At 39.2% G+C, this 17,211-nt stretch overlaps 1 protein-coding gene across 1 annotated transcript in view; it reads right to left on the bottom strand.

Moving 5' to 3' along the window:
* LOC308340836 (phosphatidylinositol 3-kinase regulatory subunit gamma) overlaps positions 1 to 17,211 on the bottom strand; it is a 123,494-nt gene that overhangs the window by 8,109 nt on the left and 98,174 nt on the right. The window contains exons 6-9 of the mRNA XM_080800258.1: positions 10,699 to 10,841; positions 7,840 to 8,016; positions 4,252 to 4,326; positions 3,652 to 3,822 (exon numbers count right to left, since the gene is read on the bottom strand). Coding sequence (XP_080656384.1) covers positions 3,652 to 3,822; positions 4,252 to 4,326; positions 7,840 to 8,016; positions 10,699 to 10,841 — 566 coding nt within the window. The remainder of the gene's footprint in view (positions 1 to 3,651; positions 3,823 to 4,251; positions 4,327 to 7,839; positions 8,017 to 10,698; positions 10,842 to 17,211) is intronic.

The raw sequence follows: 17,211 nt of genomic DNA, 5'->3' as shown, positions 1-17,211 counted from the left end.
ATGACCTGAGCTGAAGGCAGAGGCTTAACCCACTGAGCCACCCAGGCGCCCCAATCCATTGGTTATTTAGGAATGTGCTGTTTACTGTCCACATTTGAGGATTTCCCAAATTTCCTGCTGTTTTTGATTTCTAATTTCTTTCCACTGTGGTTAGAAAACATTTTTTGTGGGATTTCAACACTTTTAAATGTATTGGGACTATGGCCTATCCTGGATAATGTTTCACGTGCACTTAAGAAGAATGTATATTCTGCTGTTGTTAGCTCTAGTTGTTTTTAAAATATTGTTCAAATCTTCTGTTACCTTTCTGATCTGTCTAGTTCTATCCCTATCAAATTTCTTACCCCAAATGGCAGTAAGGATCAAAAGTGCTCACTACCTGAATCCTTAACCTAGTGAATATAGGCATTGCTGGCTGTCTTTAGCCTAAGAAGGTTGTAGAGTTAAGCAATTTCTTCTTATGCTTCTTGATGAAGTCATTAGCAGAAATCAAAATGTTAGAACAAATGAGTTCCATGTGTGACTTCCTTCATGATCATGTTAATTTTGCTATGAGAATCTCCTAAAAAACTGAACATACTCATATTCTTACTTCAGCAAGTGTTCTAAGTATACAGGGAGATTACTGTAGGCAGGCTTCCTATAGCCAGAATGGCTGGCAAACAAATGGGAGTCTTTGTGATGCTAGACTCTTTGCTTCCAACCATCCTCAGTGTGAATGGAAAAATGATACATGTCTACAGGTGGTTTTCATAAGCAAGGGAAATCCACACTGCTGTGGACTTAGGCCTGAGAGTCTGTGGCTAAAGGAAGAAGAAAAAGAATACACCTCTTCAAGGTACTCAAGCTGTTCCTTAGTCTCCCAGGAGTTAGCTGAGCTTCGGGGCAGCACCTTCCACCAGCCAAGTCCTTACCCCACAGGCTGCCACCCAATGACCTGGGTGAGGGTAAGAGTACAATACACTGTCTTACTGCCTTTCTTCTTTTTATTTTTAAAAGATCTCAATTTCTGTAAGAACAATTCTGTCCTGGCATTTCCACTCATATAACTTAAGCAACCCAGGTAAGAGAGAAAAGAATGTTTTAAATAATTGTAGGGGCACCTGGGTGGTTGAGTCTGATAAGCATCTGACTCTTGGTTTCAGCTCAGAACATGATCTCAGGGTCCTGGGATCAAGCCCCAATTCAGGCTCCATGCTCAGTGGGGAGTCTGCTTCCCCTCTCCCTCTGCCGCTCCCCCTGCTTGTGTGCTCACTCACTCCCATTCTCACTTTCTGTCTCTCTCAAATAAATAAATCTTTTCTTTTTTTTTTTTTTTAAAGATTTTATTTATTTATTTGTCAGAGAGAGAGAGAGCGAGAGCAAGCACTGGCAGACAGAGGCAGAGGGAGAAGCGGGCTTCCTGCCGAGCAAGGAGCCCGATGTGGGACTCGATCCCAGGACGCTGAGATCATGACCTGAGCTGAAGGCAGCTGCTTAACCAACTGAGCCACCCAGGCGTCCCTCAAATAAATAAATCTTTAAAAAAATATTTAAATAATTGTATCTTTGGGGCGCCTGGGTGGCTCAGTGGGTTAAAGCCTCTGCCTTCGGCTCAGGTCATGATCCCAGGGTCCTGGGATCGAGCCCCACATTGGGCTCCCTGCTCAGCGAGGAACCCGCTTCCTCCTTGCTCTCTGCCTGCCTCTCTGCCTACTTGTGATCTCTGCCTGTCAAATAAATAAAAATAAAATCTTTAAAAAATAATAATTGTATCTTTGCAAAAACAGTAATCTAATGCACTTTTCAAGTCCTCCCCCGTATTCTGCCCATAGATATTCCATTATTCATCCTTTCAAAGTCCAGTTCAAATGCTACTTCTTCCACAAAACCTCCCAACCCTCTCCTTTTCCACCAGAATTAATAGTTCTTTATGTGTACAGCCTACTGATGATACCTATTTCACAGTAATTCTGTTTATCTTGGATATTTAATTGTGAAATGAAGAAGTATGATGTAATAGAAAAATGTGGGCTTTGAAACCAGGTAAACTTGGAATCAAACTCTGACTCCAGAAACCACTAAGAACAAGATGATCACATAAAGCACTGAGCACTCTGTTAATATGAGTGTCTTTTGTCCATCCTCACCACCTTGCCCTTGAGGGCAAAATCATCCTGTTATTTTTGCTTGCTTTCTGCCATATCCATCATTAGCATCATTATCATAATAATATTGGTAGATAACATTCACTTATTATGTACCAACATTGATTAAAGCACATTACATATATTAACTCATTTAAGACTTATAAAAACCCTCAAGTAGATATTCTTATTCTTATTTTTCAGATAAGGAAACTGGACAAAGAAAGGTAAAGTAATTTACCCCAGATTATACATCTGGTAAGTAGAGTCAGGATTTGAATGCAATATATTTGGTACCAAAGCTTGCTCTCATAACAATCATATTATACTTTTCTCTAACTATGGTCTTTGTCACTGAAGGACTATACACGACACACAAAATGTGACAGATATGGTTAGCTGTCCCCAAAATCTCACTTTCCACTAAAAGGAAACTAACAGAGGCACCTGGTGGCTCAGTACTCATGACCTCAGCTCACGTTGTGATCTCATGGGTAATAGGGTGGGATCAGGCCCCAAACTGGCAACCCCCTCCGCCCGCCCCATACTCCATGCTCAGCAAGGAGTCTGCTTGAAGATTCTCTCCCTTTGTCCCTCCTCCTTCTCTCACACACTTGCTCTCTCTCAAATAAATATATCTAAATAAATAAGTAAATAAAGAAATGAATGGATGGAAACTAATAAAATAGGCTTTTCCAAACAAAGTCATAAGATCATCTTAAGGAAAATACCCAACATATTTGATCACTACCCCAACAGAATACAACTTAAGTACAAAATTTGGATAGTTTTTCTTCTGAAGTAAAAACAGTTCTTAAGCCTTAATTAAACTGACACTGAAGCCCAAATTAGATATGCAGGAGACAACTACTACAAAATTATGTGATTTGGGGCGGGGGGGGGGGGGACACCTGGGTGGCTCAGTCCGTTAAGCTGCTGCCTTTGGCTCAGGTCATGATCCCAGAGTCCTGGGATCAAGTCCCACATGGGGCTCCTTGCTCGGCAGGGAGCCTGCTTCTCTCTCTGCCTCTGCCTGCTTGTGCACACTTTCTCTCTCCCTGACAAATAAATAAATAAAATCTTTTTTTAAAAAATTATGGATTTTTAAAAAAATTTTTTCAACTAATATACCTATTTGAAGTAGGCTCCACAACCTATGTGGAGCTTGAACTGATGACCCTGAGATCAATGGTCACAGGCTCTACTGACTGAGCCAGCCAGGCACCCCTCCTTAGGGGATCTTTCAATTGAAGATCTCACGTTACTTTTCACAAATACCTGAAAATCCAATAGCAACACTGCAGGGCTAATCTGCTTACCATCTGAAATTAAAATCCCCCAAATAATTTCAGATACCATTTCTTCTAAAGCAACTACCTGTTTTCTTTATACAGATATTAAAGGTCTAAGCCATGGGTTCTCATTACTCTAGTTCAAATAATTTTAACTGAATTTTAGGAGGAATTGAGTTTCTATTAATCAATGCACAAATTTTCAAAAGGTTAAACTGCCAGAAAAGACTTACACCACAGAGCAAGCATAACATCCTTTCTTGCTACTCTCACGAATTAAAAATGCACCATCGGGTTTCCCATAAAGCAAGTCCTCTGCTTGTACTCGATTGATATCCTCAACAAACCAGGTTTTCTCATCATAATGGGGCAGGTTTTCGTCTTCCTCATTGATAAAATAGGTCCTAAAAATTAAATGTTAAAATATTATTCTAACAATCAGGTTACTCACATCTAAAAGCAAACTCATGAATAAAAGACTCTTCTAAATCTTCAACCATGAAATGACAAAGTAAAACTACAATTATTTGGACGTTTTTTAACAACTTCATTACTGCCTATGGTGCAGAAAACACAAAATTCACAAGTCTCAGCCAATCAGCTGACACATGAATGTCTGAATGAGCAATGCTTATGCACCCAGGTTTCACATGGCTTTGTGGGTCTCTGACCTCAAGTGCCTACAGGGTACTCTTCAAGCAATTCAATTTAAAAGAAGTACAAAGTTCTTGATTCAGTGTCCTCAAGTGAAAATGAGAGCCAATATCTTAGCGTTCAATAAAGAAGGCTTAGATTAGGAACAAAACCCTCTGATAGAAAGGTAGAGAACTTACTCATCAGCATCCTCATTCTTGATTCCCAGCCAGGCATTGAGGCGCTTCTGTCTCACTCCTTTGTGATTGAGCCACCTGCCAGAAGGAAGACACCAGTGTCAGTATCTGTGCAAACTCTGCCTAAGTGGATGTGTCAAGCTAACCAAATTTCCAGAGTCCAAGAACCTCTTTTTTTAATCCACTCCCACTAAAAGTGGCCAGAGATTTCCTTAAACTAGTTTCCCCTTAACTTTCCCCCAACTTTCTGCAAAAAAGCAGAGGAGTTACCTGAGATTAGGCACTTCTCTCATTTTTCATTTTCCTTTTCTAGAAGGTTGTACAACCATAAACACACATATACTTGCACTCAAACACATGGGGACATCTGTTTCTGAAATCATTAGTTAATGTGAGCATGGGGTCACATTTGCAATCCCCGCTAAGCCAGAAGACTCAATTCCTCTGTGGCCCACTACACGGAGTTAAAACATTCTAAAACAATTTCAAGGTCTATTCTTGTACCAAAGCAAGCCACAAGAAATTCATGATGGCAATCTGAGTGATTAATATAAATGTGCCTCATCACTAGGCAAATCATAGTATTTTAAAATATACCAAAACTTTAGATGTAAAACAACACACCATTAAATTTAGTTCCACTGAACGGCCACTGATGTAAAAATCTGAGTGAGTATGAAAAGTCTTTCATTCATCCCCATCCTCCCACCAGGCTCCTGATCATTTAGGTCTCATCATAAACATCCTCTCCTCATCAGGGAGGACTGCCCTGATTATCCCAACTAAGACAGTCCCCTTGTCACTCTTTTCTATATTTTACCTTATTTTATCATCTTCATAGCACTTGCCTGAAATTCATTATTTTATATTTTCACTTATGTTTGTCTCCCCCACTAAAATGTAAGCTGCTTTAAAGAAAGGGGTCTGTCCTATTGTTCATGGTTATTCCCAATGCTGAAAATGGTGCCAGCATATAGTAGATAATCTGTAAATATCTCCCTAAACACCCTAATTATCTTTACTAGCAGATCATGATTTGTCACCCATGATGTTATCTAAATTCTTTTATATATAGTTTATGTAACTCACTAAAGGAATATTCAAGGTCTAGTTTGCCATACTTATTCATGCCTCTTGGGATGGTGTATTTTTTTAATAATCTCATCAATTTCCAGAGCAAACAAGGACTTCCAGTCATTCCTTTGGTCCATGGCATAAGTCTTCTTCTTGGGCCTTTCTTCAGCTTCATTATGTGACCAGAATCACACAAGCTTCCCAAGAGCAGACTCCCCTGATTTTAGACAAGGTACCTCCTTGCCTTGTTTCCAAAGCTCTTCTGTATGCTATGTGTACTTGCTTGATTTTTTTTTCCACAATAGCAAACTGAAATGATCTCTAGAGAGGAGTTACTGAAAATTACTCAGCACAGCACAGTTCTAATTGTTTGCCCTCAAAACGTATCACCTTAGATTTTACTCTACTGAGGCTCAATAGCCACTGTTCCCACCTCTAAGTTTTTATCTTGTCCCCTCTCCCCTTCTCATACAAAGAAACCTTGAAGGCAATGGAAAACCCAGTCAGAGGTCTTTACTTTGTCTTCTACCACGAGTTTGAATCAAGTTGTGTTACACGCATAAGTCACCCATAAACATATTTTGTAGCAGTCTATTCATTACCTAGAACAAAACTTTATATTTTCCTTTCTCATGGATTCTCTCCTTCTATAAGACAATCATTTGTCCTAAAAATCTAACATCTTGTTCTGAAAATATATCTTTTAATCTATATTTGAGTAATATTCCTATATCTAGCTAAATTATATAGTTTTCTATAATATTAAAGAGTTGAGTTTCACTCCTCAAATTATCTTGCATGCCTGCTATTAGTGGCACATATACCTATTACTTGAATACAGAACTTCATTTCTTAAATATAAAAACCCCTTAAGAGACTGTCCTGTATACTTATTTGTAAGCCCCCACTATTAGTGTTGTTGGCTGTGCTCATGAGGGGTAATTTCTATTTCTGTGGTTCTACCATGTAGTCAAAGATTCTGGTTTTTGTATTTAGGCAAACACTAACCTGTCCTTTTTTTTTTTTTTTAATAAACATATAATGTATTTTTAGCCTCAGGGGTACAGGTCTGTCAATCGCCAGGTTTATACACTTCACAGCACTCACCACAGCACACACACCCCCCAATGTCCATAACCCCACCACCCTCTCCTGACCCCCCTCCCCGCCAGCAACCCTCTGTTTGTTCTGAGGGATTAAGAGTCTCTTATGGTTTGTCTCCCTCCCAATCCCATCTTGTTTCATTTATGCTTTTCCTACCCCCTAAACCCTCCACTTTGCATCTCTACTTCCTCATATCAGGGAGATCATATGATAGTTGTTTTTCTCCGGTTGACTTATTTTGCTAAGCATAATACCCTCTAGTTCAATCCACATCATCGCAAATGGCAAGATTTCATTTCTTTTGATGGCTGCATAGTATTCCATTGTATATATTACCACATCTTCTTTATCCATTCATCCGTTGATGGACATCAAGGTTCTTTCCATAGTTTGGCTATTGTGGACATTGCTGCTATAAACATTCGGGTGCACGTGCCCCTTCAGATCACTACGTTTGTATCTTCAGGGTAAATACCCAGTAGTACAATTGCTGGGTCATGGGGTAGCTCTATTTTCAACTTTTTGAGGAACCTCCATGCTGTCTTCCAGAGTGGTTGCACCAGCTTGCATTCCCACCAACAGTGTAGGAGGGTTCCCCTTTCTCCGCATCCTCGCCAGCATCTGTCATTTCCTGACTTGCTAATTTTAGCCATTCTGACTCGTGTGAGGTGGTATCTCATTGTGGTTTTGATTTGTATTTCCCTGATGCCGAGTGATGTGGAGCACTTTTTCATGTGTCTGTTAGCCATCTGGACGTCTTCTTTGCAGAAATGTCTGTTCATGTCCTCTGCCCATTTCTTGATTGGATTATTTGTTCTTTGGGTGTTGAGTTTGCTAAGCTCTTTATAGATTTCGGATACTAGCCCTTTATCTGACATGTCGTTTGCAAATATCTTCTCCCATTCTATCAGTTGTCTTTTGGTTTTGTTGACTGTTTCCTTTGCTGTGCAAAAGCTTTTGATCTTGACGAAGTCCCAAGAGTTCATTTTTGCCCTTGCTTCCCTTGCCTTTGGTGATGTTCCTAGGAAGAAGTTGCTGTGGCTGAGGTCAAAGAGGTTGCTGCCTGTGTTCTCCTCAAGGATTTTGATGGACTCCTTTCTCACATTGAGGTCCTTCATCCATTTTGAGTAACCTGTCCTTTTTAAGCTACACTACATTGCTCATGCCATACCCTCCCTCTGAGATTCCCCATATGTATGGATTAGAATCTAGAATGCTACATTCTGGTTTGCCCCACATGTTGACTTTAGGTAAACTCTGGTACCACCAAGTACTACCAGGATTGCTTTCCTGATTTTTTACAATTTCATTGGCCAGTTCCCAATTAAAATCTCTTCTTCTGCCTCTAACATGTCTAGTGCCAGCAGTCATCTGGTGCTGGTATTTCCTCCCATACAGGCCCAGACTACTCACACAAGGTGCTGATCTCGGATCTTGCGCAGCTGGATCAGGTCAGGTTTGATACTGTTCATTTTTTTATCTATTTCCCGGTTGTCCAAAGCTTGTTTCTTCAAATCCTGCTCTAGACGCATTTTGCTATCATGAATCTCACCGAGACGTGATTTCAATTTGTCATAATTCATCATAATTCTGTGAAAATATTGACATATTAAGGCTAAAACAGGAACTGAGCAGAAACATTCTATAACGTAAGCATAGTCCTAATATCTTAAGTGTGGTAGACATCTGTTGTTCTTGTCTAGCCCATATCTATTCTCACTCTTTTGGAAATGGCACCTTGGTGTTCCCTTTAGTCCTTCCCTTTAGGTAAGGACTCCCTGCCCCCATCACATGTGAATATGAACACAACCCAGCCCAGCCATTAAGAGTTTTCCATTACAAGGGGCGCCTGGGTGGCTCAGTGGGTTAAAGCCTCTGCCTTTGGCTCAGGTCATGATCCCAGGGTCCCGGGATCAAGCCCCACATCAGGCTCTCTGCTCAGCAGGGAGCCTGCTTCCCTCCCCTCTCTCTGCCTGCCTCTCTGCCTGCTTATAATCTCTGCCTGTCAAATAAATAAATAAAATCTTAAAGAAAAAAAGAAAGAGTTTTCCATTACATCCTACAGCTACCCTCAGGCCAGTGACTGGTTCAGGAATGGGAATAATACCCTAACTGACCCAACAAGAGTCAATTCTAGTTTGCTAGAACTATTGCCAACAGAGATTCTCTCTTCCCACTGAGATTGCTAAATCAAAAATATGTGATTCTAGGACTCCCAGCAGCTATCCTGCCACTTCATAGGGAAAACCTTCCTGAGGATGAAGCCAGCACAGAGAAAAACTAAGGCAAAAGACAGAGTATGAGAGAAAATCCTGATGACCCTGTTTGGGCCCTGGATTCAGTCATGACTGAACAAGTAAAGCTGTATGTATGATCTTCAAGAGGTAGCACGACCTAACAGTTAAGAGCAACAGCTTTGCAGTCAGCCTTCCTGAGCCTGAATCTCTGCCACCTACTACATGGCCTGGGCAAGTTATTCAGCTCCTTTGTGCCTTCATTTCCTTATCTGTTTAAAATGCATGGCTACAATAGTACCTACTTCACTAAATTATTATGTGACTTAAATGTGGTAATACATGTAAAAAGGACCAAACAGTGCCTGGTATATCTTGGCAAGCACTCAGCAGATAATGGCAATAAGCTTTTCCAGCAAAGTTTTGCTGTGCTCTGAAGGCAATAACTGTCTGCGTCATTCATTTGTCACTCAGAAATATGTGGTTTTGTATTACTATTAAAACTTCATCATCAGCTTACTTTACCTCCCTTTGCAATAAAACTACAAGTTCTTTTCTATCCCTTCATTGTTAATAATAATAATAATGGCTATTTATTGATATCATATGCCAAGATACATATATACATACAGACACATGCCTTTCTGTACCATAAATATGCATGTGTGTGTCTACCACCTGATTCTCACAGCATTTCAAAAAGATATTATCTATACTTTATAGAGGAGGAAAGAGACTGAGAGAGTTAAGTAACTTACCCAAGATCACACAGATAGTAAATGATAAATATAGAATTCAAGCCCATGGTTTTAATCATTAAACTATACTGCCTCAACAGCCCTTATAGCCCTATTCTTATACGTAGAGAAGTTTACTGACACTTTGGTGCTAATATGAGAAACAGTTTCGCTTTTTCCTTGCAGATAATTCATTTTTATTTATTATCCACTTTTTCATTCCTCAGCCCACCGTTTTCTGGCTCAGTCTCCCAACATTCCACTAAATTTGCTATGATAAAGCCTTCCAATATCCTTTTAGTTGCCAGACCCCAATACTTCTCATGCTGCTCACTCTCTCTGGGTAACCTTCTTAACACCTACTATCACCTACACACTTATGCCTCCCAAATCCTTTCTGTACTTTGAGTTCCAAAACCAAATAACCAGCTGTCTGCCTCTCAGACAACTCCATTTGGGTTCTCACAGAAACCTCAAACTCATTGATTCCAACCCTGAACTTTCCTCGTGCACTTCCTATTTTGGTGAGTAACACCATTCCTTATTCATTCTTATCACAAATGTAGGAATAATCCTTGACTTCTCCCACACCTATCATATATGGTCAGGTATCAAGTCCTGAGCATTTCCATTAATTCCCCCCCTCCTTTCCTGCCATTGCTCTGGTTCAGGCCCTCACCATCATTTAACCTGATGACCACAAACACTGCAGTCACCAGCAACAGTCAAGCTGGTCTTCCTGCCCACAGTTTTGTTCAGCCTTCAATTTATTCTCAGAGTGCTGCTGTTGATTTTCAGTTCAATAAAAATTCAGTGAGCATCACCATGTATTCTCAGGGACCACAAGAGGTGCTAGAGCTATCAGGGAAAATAAACCACCATCCTTATTCTACTAACAAGCTTGCAGTTCAGTGGCTGTGATCTTTAGTAAATGTTACAGGAGGAATCAGGACCAGATACTGTCAGGGTAGGGATAAAAAGCTTCTCAACCAGTCTAGGGAATCAGGGAAATTTTTCTTAGAAAAGACATGTGTTAAAAAAAAAGAAAGAAAGAAAGAAAGAAAGAAAGAAAGAAAAGACATGTGTAAGCTGAATCCTAAAGGATAAGCAGCAGTTAAAAATTTGGAAGGACACAGAAGGAACACAGAGAAGATAAGATTCAGTTTGGTGCCATTAGTCAGAACAGCAAATAGTTCCATATATGACATTTAAGGGGGTAAAAGCAAACACAAAAGAGACTACTGGGGTAAGAAAAGAAGTCTCATCTCACTTATGCAGTTGGAAGGGTTAGGTAGATTTACCGTTCAATTTCCTTTTCATTCCCCTCTCTGCGAAATCGCTCAATATATTCTTTGCTATGTTGTTCTTGTGTGTGACATTGCTCTTCAAATATTTTAATTGTTTCATTAAAAGCTTCAATGGCAGTCCTCTTCATCTGTATCTCCTAAAGAAGAGAAAAAGGAAAGACATACACTTTATTTATTTATTTATTGGTAACTTTGGTCTTAAAACAAATCTTATAATTCCAGTTGCAATTCCATATAAAACTGAATTTAGATGGCTAAAACAACTCCTAGTTAACTCCTACCTTTATTACTTATATGCAAAATACATCACTCAAACCTTAAAATAAAAGAAAAAGAACTGGGGCGCCTGGGTGGCTCAGTCTCTGGCTTCAGGTCGGGTCATGATCCCAGGGTCCTGGGATCGAGCCCCACATCCGGCTCTCTGCTCAGCAGGGAGACTGCTTCCTCCTCTCTCTCTGCCTGCCTCTCTGCCTACTTGTGATCTCTGCCTGTCAGATAAACAAATAAAATCTTAAAAAAAACAACAACAACAACAACTATTACTTGAAATATAGCTGAGAATCACCACAAAAAGGCCTGAGTTGCTAAGAGAGATTAATCCTGAACTCTTTGAAGACAAGGATAAAATTATGCCTTTGCACTTGTAGTGCTGGCCCCCAAAAGGTGTTAAAGGAGTGAATGAATGGAATGGAGGAGTTCATACACCAATGTGCATAGCCTTATTCCCAGGAGAGTCCTATAGAGTCTATTTACTCTATCAATTCTAAAATACATAGTTTTACAAACAGATTCATCAATAGATTAATCTGGTTAAAAGCAGAAAAGCGTCTGTCTGGCTCAGTCAGTAAAGCATGGGACTCTTGATCTTGGGGTTGTAAGGCACCCCGAATGTTGGGTGTAGATTATTTAAAAATAAAAAAGATCTTTAAAATGAAAACAAAGAAGCAGCAGAAAACGAGAGGGAGAAGAATAGCAGCTAAAATCAGAAAGAGAATAAAGTGAAAAACTAAAACTTCACAAAACAAATGCCCAGTAGGCTGAGGTAGTACTCCTACACGCTTTGATGAGCTCCGAGGTTATTTGAAGACTTTAGCATCTGAACCCTAATTCCCCAAAATCTTCAGAGGGTTAAACTTTGTTCAATTTATATTAGAAAGTCAAGAACGATGCATAAAGTTCTAGAGAACTGCTATCCTGAATGTTTACAATTTTAAAAAGTTTTGGTGCTTATGGGATAATTCCTCAAAACTATCTAGCATTGATTAATGACAACAAATGATTACTGAGAAGCCACTGTACAGAAAGTACAATCTGGTGATAAAGAGATTAATAAAACATGAAGCCTGCCCTGCAGGTTTTAAAACACAGAGGTGAAACTGATTTCCAAACCCCAATAAGGTTCTGTTTCATGTCCTGATAGAAGTAAGGGTGAATTAGTTATTTACTGCTATACAGAGGCTTCATGGAGGAGATAAGAACCTTATGCTGATCCGTGTGGTTGAGGTTATATCATACACATCTCAAATAGTACTGTGAACTTATTGGAATGCCCACATCTAAATAGCTACAAATTCTACAACTCTCAAATTACAGTGGACAGTCTTGGCTCCCTTGCAAGGTCAAAAATTACCTATGAAGTTCCGGCCCTGTATCTTTAAAAGCAACACTAATAATTTACACTTTACTAACACTGGTGTTTTACAGCATGGCCCAAGCAGTAGCTGCCCCATAAACAATGCCACTATACCTACCACAGAAACTATGAATCTCCCTGTATCTACGTCCCCTCTCTCCTTCCTCCTCTCCAAAACCTTATGATTCCTTCTCATCAGCATACAAACAAGTAACACCATTTTGAAAAAATAATCCCTTAACCCTAAATTCTCTTCCAGTCAATTAAGTGTCTTGAACAAATAGTTTATATGGGCTGTCTTTCTTTCCTCATCTCTCATTCACATTCCAATTCACTCTATTATGGCTTCTGTACCTACCATTCCACAGAGACTGCTCTTCCCAAGGTCACCAATGATTTCACTGCCAAATTCCTGTCCCTTATCCCAATCCATCACTAAATCCTATCACTTCCTCCTAATTACCTGTGATCCAGATGCCAAATATCCCCAAACGCAGTCTATTCTTACCCTGTGCCAACTATGACTCAAGATATACAACCTCTTCCCACTCTCTGGGAAGAAATTCCTTATATAAAAGCAATCCAAATTTTATCTAAGATTTCACAGGAAAAAAAAAAAAAACAGAGGAGGTCTATAACACTTGTAAATATTTATAAACAGAGGAGATCAAGTCTTTAATCTCCCTTTAACATTCACCTTCCCAGCACATCTCCTGTCCTGGTTGCTAATCACTGCATCCCTCCCTTTCTCTCCCCACCTCCCAAAGCCTTAAATCCTCCAGAGCTCTTCTCTGCTCAGCCATTTCACGTGTTGCTCTCAGTTCTCACACAGACAGTTAGCCCTCTCCCAGCTTTAACCCAGGGGTTTTGGCTGCTTCCATCTACTCCCATACCCAGCTCCCCAAACAAGGATTCCATGCCCAGAACCCAGTCTCACATCAGCAGCTCAGAACTCGTATTCTGCTATTAAATCCCCAATATTACTAAGGATATGAGCAGCATTTTGTCTAGCCATGGCAAGAAAATAGAAATGCAGTTCTATACAAGCCCAAGCAGCAGGCATCAGTGGCCGCTTTTTCTCCCCTTTTTTACAGGAGGATTAGTACCCCCTCCCCTTGACTCTAGTTCAGTCCAAGAGGCTGACTCCAGGGCCCTACCAAGATGGAGTGTTTTTGGTTCATTATCTTGTATAAATTCATTCAACAAATAAGTTAACACTAACTATATGCCAGGTATTACTTGCAGCACTTGGGATACATAAGCAAGCAAGCTTAGATAAATATTTCTGCCCTCTCAGAACTTACAGTTTAGGGGGTTATACAGACAATAAATAACAGACATATAAGTAAGTAGTTCACACTGTTTGTTAGAATTACTAAGAATGTGTAAGAATTGTTATGGAAAAAAAGAACAGTAGAGTGGGAAAGAAGGACTGAAATGCGAGTTGCAATTTTAAATCAAGTTGCCATCTGAGACTTGACAACATTTGAGCAAAGACTTGAAGGAGGTGAGGGAGTTAACCAGGTGAGGTGGGTGGGGAATGTTTCAGGCAAGGAAGCAGCCAGTGCAAACACTCAAAGGTAGGAAGCAGGTCTAGTATATTCGAGGAAAACCAAAGTGGCTAGTGTGGTTGGAGTACAGTGAAAAGGAGTTAGAAAAAATGAGGTCAAGGAGGAAGAGTGGCACAGATCATACTGGGTACTATAAAAAGCACTCTGGTTTTTCCTACGTGTAAACCATGGAACCAGAGATAGGTCTTAAACAAAGGAGTACTGTGATCCTACCTATGTTTTACAAGTACAGGTTTCCCCAGCATTCTCCAAATACACAGTTCCTATTAAAGTTTTCATAAGCCAAAATGGCATAAAGCAAAGAAGCAATTACCTTAATTTACATGGGAAAAATCTTTCGTGTTCCTAGAGTCAAAAAATAACGTCTTCTAGGCTTTTTTCTGACACCTTAGTACACATCTTGCTAAGGGATGCAAAAAGTAAATGGAGATAAAACACAGATGCACACAGACACAGTTCAAAGTTATGGTGGCTTGACGCTGGGAGGCTGAAGCAGTTCTCAGGGAGAGGCGGCACCTCTCCCACCACTTGGGGATGTGAGCAGTCTCTAAAAGCTTGCTGCAAAACAAGCTCAGGATGTTATTGTCACTTTTTACTCTTTTTTGTAAAAGCAAAAGTCTTCAGATTTCTTCCAGTCAGTGAAAACAAGTACTAATGTAGTCCTTCATAAAAACCAAGTGGTATAATGTGATCTTGCAAAATGCAGGAGATACCTGTATTACCAGCTGCTCTACTGAGAATTGATAAGGGTGAGGGGAATGTGGATAAGGGCAGGATCTGTTAGGTTTCTGCGGTATATCAAAGCAAGAAATGATAGTGGGCTTCGAACGAGGTAGTAGTAGTGGATGTGGTGAGAAGGGGCTGAATTCTGGCTACATTCTAAAGGTAAAGTAAACAGGAATTCGTGATGGATTAGATAGAAGATGTAAAAGAAAGTGTCTCAGTTGGCTTCAAGGCTTTTGACCTGAGCAAAACAGATATGATTGCTCGAACTGAGATAGGGAAGGCAAAGCATGGAACAGCCTTGAGTTCAGTTTTGTTCACGAATTCAGTTTTGACATGTTAAATTTGAGACACCTATTAAACATTCATGTGGAGCTGTTGAAAAGGTAGTTGGATATTTATGAGTCTAGAATTAATTTAGAAGAAGCAGAGATGTAAGTTTGTGAATTACCGGCATACAGATGGTATGTAAAGTCATGAGACTAATTGAGATCATCAGAGAGTGAATAAGTAACAGAAAAAAGAAGAGGACCAATGTCAAAGAGCAGAAATCAGCAAAGAAGTCCTAGAAAGAACGACCAGGGAGGTCAAATTCTCAGTTGTCTCTACTTATTTCTAGATCTGGAAGTTCCATTTATAATTATTATTATGGTTTTCTGTTCTACTTCTGATCTATAGAAATAATCATATTGTTTCTGCATACAGCCATGTTTTTAATGTTTATTTTTTTAGTGTAAGATATAATAAATGCATAAAACAAATGCACAGTTGAACAAATTTTTATAAAATAAACTTCCACTATCAGCAACCCCAGAAATTCTTAGTGTGTCCTTTCTGGGTCATAATTTCCTGCCTCTTTCCACTCTACCTCCCTCACCTTGGTGAAAACACTACCCTGCCCTTTATGATGATCCATTTCCATGTTATTCTTCATGATTTTACCACTTTATATCCCCATCCAAAATTTTTTAAAAACTAACATTTGCCTAGTTTTGTATCTTCTATGAGTAGACTCATAGTATATATATTCTTTTGCATCTTTTACTTAATAGTCTTTGTGAGACTAAGTGTAGTGTTGCATGTTGCCCTTTAAATAAGTATGTTCACAGGAATACAGTAATCCATCATTGCTTTGTTTGATGCAGAGAAAAGGGAAAAGTATGCCATTTTGGCAAAAGCACACTGTGTTTGACAAATGTTGTTAGAGTACTTCAACCTTTTGTGGGAAAGAGTCTCTTCTCTCCCTCTGTGTTTCTAAAGTCAAGCATAGTATCATGCCTAGATACTACAAATGAACTAAATTGGAATTTAGAAGATTTATATTCTAGTCCTGATTATGCTAAAATTTGGTTATGTCCTTTAAGAGAGTCTTTCTGTGCTTCAAATTCCCTTCTATAAGATGGAGATAATGGCAACCCCAGCTATATTTGAGAGAGAGTGTGTGTGTGTGAGAAAGAGAATCAGATTTAAAAAAAAAAAAAAAAAAAAGGTGGGGGAGATTATACATCCAAAAACATTTATTGAATACCTTAGTCTAGTCATGATATATTTTAACCATAGATGACAGTATACCACATACATTTTTCCCTACCTTGTTGTTTTTTTTTTTTTTTTTGCATAATACGTCTTAGAAATTACTCAAAATCAGGGGACACTTGGGTAGTCAGTTGAACGTTCAGCTCTTGGTTTCAGCTCAGGTCATGATCTCAGGGTCGTGATCTCAGAGTCATGAAACTGAGCCCCATGTCTGGCTTCACTCAGTGTGGGGTCTGCTTAGGATTCTCCCTCTCCCTCTGTCCCTTCCCCCACTCATGCTCATACACACGCTCTCGCTCTTAAAAAAAAAAAACTTTAAAAATTACTCAAAATCAATAAATATAGGCCATCATTTTTTGATGGCTATAGAATAATTTTGTATCATTTTGTTTAAAAAAAGGTCATTTCATTATATATATATTATTGTTATTAATGTGCATACTATTATTTCTGTTATTTCTTCCTTTCTATTTGTAACTGTATTTTTCCCAAATCCTCTTAATTCTATCACCTCATACATTGCAGCATATTTTCATTAAGTGTTCCTTTCCGGTCAGTGGGAATAACCACAGCTGAAATCACTCTGTTCATACACTTCTACATGCTGTCTCCTTTGCCTGAAGCTACATCGTAAGCATTTCTCAGGTCATCAGGAATTCCTAAAAATCACTTAGTAACAACAGTTGCCTCCAGGGAATGGGGACTTTTATTTTGTATACAATAATTCATACAGAATTCAGCAATAATTTATGCTGAATTTAACACAAATATTTATATAGCTTTTGTACTTTTTAAAAATTAAAGTTTTAAAATAATTTCTGAAAATCTATTTTAATAGCTGTATAACATTCTATTATATGTATGATCATTTCACCATCCCCTGATGTTGACCATTTATGATGATTCAATCTGAAGAAGCATCAGTAACTTTTCCCCCATTCTACCCCAAACACTGGCCTCACAGATCATTCATCTAGAGAACTAAAGGAATACAGAGAAGCTGAAATTTGCAGTGTAAAAAAACATACACAGGCACACCAGAGA

Source organism: Martes martes, assembly GCF_963455335.1.
Source record: "Martes martes genome assembly, chromosome: 4".
Taxonomy (NCBI): Eukaryota; Metazoa; Chordata; class Mammalia; order Carnivora; family Mustelidae; genus Martes; species Martes martes.
Note: the sequence above shows the minus strand (reverse complement) of the source record. Positions and strands in the feature narration are given on the sequence as shown.